Consider the following 6,583-nt stretch of genomic DNA (forward strand, 5'->3'; position numbering starts at 1 on the left):
CAAAGCAGTTATACAGCATATAACTTCTGAATAAAACTTTTATAAAGATGAGATTAATGTGAATTATCTAGTTTTCAAAGTGTACAATAGAGAAATAAGTATCATATTTTGTTATGAAATATGGGTGTTGATTCCCAGGAATTTCCTCAAGTACTGTGGACCCACCAAATACAAAAACACTCCTCTACATACATGTCTAAGTACTTTATGTCTGATCCTAAAACAAGATGCTTAACAGAAACAAAACCAGGCCCATTTTCAGCTTACATTTCAAGATTAACTTACCTTTCCTTGGTTCCCTTTGTAATTACACTGGCCAGGTCCCCTCCTTCACAATATTCCATTACAATGTACAGCGTTGTGTTGGTTCGGTCAATAATTCGATCATAGTAACGGACAATGTTTGGATGTTTCAGTTCACGAAGCAAATTCACTTCAGAAACAAGCATTTGTTTTTCAGCTTCTGTCATGGAGCCATAGTCAAGTTCTTTCCAAACTAATATCTGTAATAAGAATTTCCCAGGGTAAGAATGAACTCATTATACTCAAAAACAAAGAGTAAATGTTCCAAAATTTAAAAAATACTTCCCTATGAAATAGATCCTACAGTCATCATCTACTTGAGTTCGATAATCTTTAGGACCCCTGAGTTTATTTCCATCCTCTCACTGTTAAGCAGTAAATAATATAATGGGAGAGAGGGCGATGAGGCATATTAGGCCTCTCCCAACCCCTTACCCTCACTTGTTTCGTGGGAAGTTGGCAAAATGTACTTTGCTCAAAGGTAGGGCAGAGACAGTCAAAGTCCCTGACCATTCTAACCAGCCTAGTTTTCCCAAGGTGAGTGAGACCTGAGTAAAGATCCCTCCATCAGCAGCCAGGCGGTTTCCTCTCTGTTGTTTCTTTCTGTATCAGGTCAACCTACACACATAGGAATATAGGAAAAATGGATCCAAAACGCCGAATAATAGGTATTTTAAATGAGCTCTGACTGCAAGACAGAAAGTTCCCGGTTCTGGTGGTCCTGTTCCTTTCTCCTGTCCCACAGCTCTACTCTTCATTAAAAATAGCTCAGGAGTCAGTTACCTGTCCCCACTGGAAGGCCCTTAGCAAGTCAAAGCAAGAAAAAAAGAAGGAAATGGAAGAGAAGGGGAAAATAAAAGAAAACATATGTATGTGTGTATATATTATATATATTTTTTCGAATATATATGTCAAAAGAAGCAGTCTCCCATCCCATCTGGGGGAGATGGCTGACTCTTCCGGGCACCCAGCCTTGGAGACCCACAATCCCAGGCCTCTCGCTTTGGCGGCGGAAGGCGCTCGCCACCGGCTGTCGATAACGTAGCAGGGGCGGGGGCAGGGAAGGGGCCCGCGCTCACCTTGCCGTCGCCCTTCCTCCGGATCTTCTGGCAGCGACCGTAGGAGCCCGTGCCAATGGTGTGCAGCACTTCGTAGTCCTCCGCCCGGGTCGGCATGGCGGGTTCACCGCAGGACCCCAGCAGATCAGGCCGCAGCCGTGAAGTTACAGCCAGCGAGTCCGAGGTCCAGCCCCGTTTAACCGTCGCGGGCCCTGGCCTCGCAGTCTATTGGCCCACAGTGAAGAGGCTTTGCCTCTCTGATTGGCTAAGAAGAACACAACCCCCTAGGCATCGTGGGAAGGCGTATCCCTAGGCAACCTCCTCGGCGTCGGGATCAGCGTCCTCTTTCTTCCTCTGGGGAGAAAGGGGCGGAGCTAAATGATCAGGTGGGTGGGGGATAGAAAGCGGCCCCAAGCGGATTTCCGCAACTATGTCCCTCTGGCTTAAGTCGCCAAAGTAACCGAAGTCCAGAGACCTCGCCTCAGACTTCTTTGCACCCTCCCTTAACCAACTGCTTTCTGACCTTTGCACTCTAATCTCTCGGGTTCCTGTACTCTGCAGGTGCCCTCTCCTCTCAGGTTCCGGTACCCTGAGCCTTGGCGGGGTCATGTTGAAGATTTAGGAAGAGCTAAGTACAGAGTTTAAAAGTACGCCCCTCGCTGAAACGCTGACTACAATGCGGGACTGTGCCAAGCAATTTACATTGTCTCACATATTGCTCAACACAATCCTATAAAGCAGAGTTTAGTATAATGAGAAAACGGAAGCACAGAAAGTTTATTTGCTTTAGTTTCAACAGCCAGGAAGAGACGAATCAATACAAAAACCGTGGATACTCATAGTAACGATTTAAAGGTTACACATGATTTTGTGCAGGGTGCAGTCATCATAGACTATATTTTTGAATACCGAATTTAGAGTCTTGTTCAGCATGCAGAGGATGTGTACAAACCCTCAGGGTAGAATATGGAAGTCCTGATGTTTTAGAATACCAGAAGAATATGGTGGCTCTAAGGCAGACAGGTTTAAGACATCTACAAACAACAACAACAACAACAACAACAACAACAGTCTACCAAATAGGTTATGTAGGGTGCTGAACACATAATTAATTGACAATACTTCGTTGAATGTAGCCTCTTCTGGGCACCCACAGAAACTAACGTTTTCAGCTCACCCAGCCATATGGAACAGTCCAATTTTTACCTGGGAAAGGGGGCCTGGAGACCTCCATCCAAGGATGGGTGCATTACCAGAAGCCTAATCATTTGGCAATGCTCAAATAGGTCAATTTTCTTTAAATATCTGTTCAGAATGGGATTGAAAATAACTTGACTCTCTATTAATAAAAATTACAAACCTCTTTATGTTAAAAATAAGAAATTTATTATATGCGGTGAATATAACATAATTAGAAATGCCAACCAAGAGAATTTTTAAAGTAACATTCAAGGGCACTGTCTTACCTCAAGGGAATGAGACCAATTTAGGTTTCAAAAGTTATGTAAGAAGCTACAAGTGGCTGGTTTAATTGGCACTATATTTTTTTTATTTTAGTACCTCTTAAAGACTGACATTCGTGGAGCTCTTTGGCTGGCCTGCTCCAAATCCAGTCCCGAACCTTCTCTCTGGCCACTCTTCTGCTCTCACCCTTTGCCCTAATTCCCCAAACCTGGCACACCTTCTCAGCCCTGCCCCCACCACATTTGCACCTGTTATTCCATTTGTTTGGAATACTATCCACCTGACTCCCTTATCCACTGCCCCACTCAATGTGTCATATCTGCCTAGAGGACACAACTTATCTTTTAAGATTCAATGTCAACTTTCTCTCCTGTGCTCTGCGAAGCATCTTTTAGCATACCAGAACAAGCAATTGCTCCATCTACAGTGTTCACAGACCACTTGGTACAAAAATAAACCCTTAATTTGTTATTTATCATGATTTGTTTACATAGGTCTCACAGTAGCTCTTCATAGCCAGTATAAGTCCTATAATAAAGGAGTCATGCAATAAATCTTCGTTAAATGAAATTAGAAAGCAGTGTATTAATCCTGCAAGGATTTGGAGGAGCCCTTCAAGCATTCATGTTTCAAACATTCCCAGCCCTGTGGCAGAGACTAATACTGCGGAAAGAGCTATACCAGCAGTATAGAGAGTGGTTCCAAGGCTCATAAGTTCCTTCAACAGATGTTTATTGAGCACTTACTATATCGCAGGTATAATGATAGGTGTTGATATGCTGGGGGTTCATTTAAAAAGAGATAGTTGAGCCATGATGACAATAATAAAGAAAAGAGTGACATACGCATAGCATGACAAACCCTAGTGACTGACTGGCTAGAGTTAGCCTGTATCACTGGGTGAGAGTGAGGAGCAGGACAGCCCAGCAGAGACCACTAGACACCAGAGTAGAAAGAGATATTGGTGGCTGAGGAGAATGTAGGGGTCAATCAGGAATACTTTTACAGGAAACACCCCTTCCCCCTCCACTTACTCCCTCCATCCTCCATATTCCTCTCATTTTTTTAAGATTCAGCTCACATCCAGTTTTTACCCTGAAATTTCTTCTGACTGCCTTCAACACACCGTGATCTCCTAAGAGAACAATTAACCGTGTTCTTTACTGACTTAGAATGTGCCACATACCAATCTATATAACCAGCTCTCCTGTATCTAGCTTATCTGACCTATTAAATCAAAAACTCACCCTATACATAATGTCACAGAGAAATCCAGCCTTTACAAATTGTGGCGAGAGTTAAGAAAACAAAGAACAGAGACAGAAACTGAGAAGTTCACATTTAAACAGAACTAAGGGATGAGCAGTTCTGTGAAGATGGGGCCAAGGCTTGAATTTCTCCATAACCATGCTCTCACACTCAGGGTCTAATTCACTGTCTTCACAATTGTCCTGCTAAATGTGCTCATGTTGTCAGTTTTAAATTTGGTGAAATCTCAAAGAGATTATTTGCACTATGTCTATGCTTTCTGTCTACAAGTGCTCTCTAGCTGTTCCCAGAGACGCCAACTAATTTTTAAAAGAAGCTACTTGAAAGACTAGTTGGCATCTCAGACTTAGCACGTTCAAAATCAAGCTCTTGATCTTTGCCCAAAATTTGTTCTACTGTCTTTTTCGTCTTAAATAACTAATGCTTGTGGTTTTGTTATTGTTTGTTTTGTTCACTGTCGTATCTCCAGCACCTAAATGGTGCCCAGAATGTAGAAGACACTCAATTAGCATTTGTACAATGAATGAAGAAATGATTGAAAGAATGAACAAACGAAGCCGTACCTCATTGCTCTCAGCTTCCTTGTTTATGTTACATTAAAAACCCACTGGATGGCTGTAAATAACTTCATAATAAATAAGGAGTAGCTACATCTGCACCAGTCCACTGTGGAGGCCTGTCCTAAAAGGAAAATTTGAAATTGTCATATCAAGTATTTCAAATCTCAGACAAGACATTTTGTGTCTTGGAGCAATTTAAAGTCAGAGATTACAGAAGTTCTTTAAGTGCTTAATAAAGATTTCTAGAAAGAAAAAAAGGAGGGATTCTTTGTTTATAGCATTCAGATGCTAAAAGATATTTGAGAAAGGTTCATGACATAGTACGTGCTCAATAAATAAACATATTCTAGAAGAAATAATGAGGCGTAATGGAGGCTGGCCCTAATAGCAACACACCACTTGATATAAACAGGACGAGATGCAAACTAAGAGAGAGCTTTGGATTTAATGACAGGCAGCTGATGGGAGAATATGATGAGAAGAAATTTATTTGTGAAACCAAATAGTGTTTAGTTCTGACCTCCACCTCATTTTAAAGGGGATAGTGTCAAACTCTCACCCAAGGGTACAAGTTAAGGGAAGGCTGACTTCTGTTCAATACAAGGATGCACTTTCAGACAAAGAGAGCTATTGACAAATTTTACGTGGTTTCTCATGAAATTTGTAAATTCGGGATATTTGTTATCTCTAAGAATATCGATGATACAACTTGGTTAAGAAGAATGTTAAAAGTAATCATGGCTGCTGAACCTATACTGTGTTTCTAAGGAATTGTAGGAGATTTTCGAGAACGGTCCCAATTTTCCCTTGCGAACAGCACTGAAATTATAGGAAGAGTGGGTATGAGGTCTAGAAAACCCAGGTTTGTTTAGCTCTGTTTTGATGAGATATGACCTGGGGAATCCACTCAACCTCTCTGGGCCCTATAAAATGAGACTGTTAACCTAGATGACCTTAAAGGACCAATTTAACTTTATGTGTTATGATTCTATCCCATCTTCCTGAAAATCCACAGGAATTGCTGTCAGAGCCAGAACATGACTTTGTATAGCCCTCAGTTTGACTCCAGGTGACAGTTTTTATCAAGTAGTTATGTATGCTTTAGGTTTCTCAACATCCTTTCTCTTCATTCTTTACTTTTAACAGCAACATTTATTGAGTGACAGACTTAGTGATAGCTGCTGGAGATAGAAAGATGAAAGTTTAGCCCTTGACCTCAAAGAGGTCTCCCTGGAAAGGTGAGGTAGGTGTAGACCAGCTCTCCCTATGCCGTGTGGCCATCACTCTGGAAGAGCTTTGTCCACATGTTAGGGAAACCCAGAGGGAGGAACCAGGCTCTGATAAGAATGGCAGGGAGTGCAGGTCAGGATAAATGTTCCCCGTGCCATTTAAACTCCATCTAAAGGATGAGTTGGACAAAAGGAGCTGTGGGTAAAAGCATGGAAGCATGCAGGAGCCTACAGTTTGGTGGACCAAAGGTTGCATGTGGTTACCTTGTGAAACAAGTGGTTAGCCAGGTGAACAGGATGACTGAGAATCTAGGCAATCTTCTGAAGGTGATGGAGCCCCAGTGGAAGCTTAGAGCAGAACATTACCAGACTGTGCTGTAGAAGATCACTGGTAAGTGTAGAGAATGAACGTTGGAAGGCAGGAATACAGTGCTGGAGGTTATGGTAGCACCCCAGGGGGGAGCTATATGCCACCCCCTCAAGGGAATGATGGTGGGAATGAAGAAGAGGAAGAGAATTCGGAACTGTTTGGGAGGTGGATTAGGTGATGAGATGCAGTGACCATCAGTATATAGGGGAATTTGGGAGGACAACTCCTGGCTTGAATGACCAGAGAGATGGTGATGTCCTTCACTGCAGGAGGGAATGCTGGAGGAGGAGCAGGTTGGGGTGGGGGATACATTGCTCATGTAGAGCCCAA

The 6,583-nt window shown here is 42.5% G+C and overlaps 1 protein-coding gene across 1 annotated transcript in view; it reads right to left on the reverse strand.

The window, feature by feature from the left end:
* Positions 1-1,584, reverse strand: part of NEK2 (NIMA related kinase 2) — an 11,611-nt gene extending 10,027 nt beyond the window's left edge. Inside the window, exons 1-2 of the mRNA XM_011364494.2 lie at positions 1,383-1,584; positions 286-503 (exon numbers count right to left, since the gene is read on the reverse strand). Coding sequence (XP_011362796.1) covers positions 286-503; positions 1,383-1,478 — 314 coding nt within the window. The 5' untranslated portion in view covers positions 1,479-1,584. The remainder of the gene's footprint in view (positions 1-285; positions 504-1,382) is intronic.
* Between the last annotated feature and the right edge of the window lie 4,999 nt (positions 1,585-6,583).

Source organism: Pteropus vampyrus, unplaced genomic scaffold (genome assembly GCF_000151845.1).
Source record: "Pteropus vampyrus isolate Shadow unplaced genomic scaffold, Pvam_2.0 Scaffold98, whole genome shotgun sequence".
NCBI classification, from domain to species: Eukaryota; Metazoa; Chordata; class Mammalia; order Chiroptera; family Pteropodidae; genus Pteropus; species Pteropus vampyrus.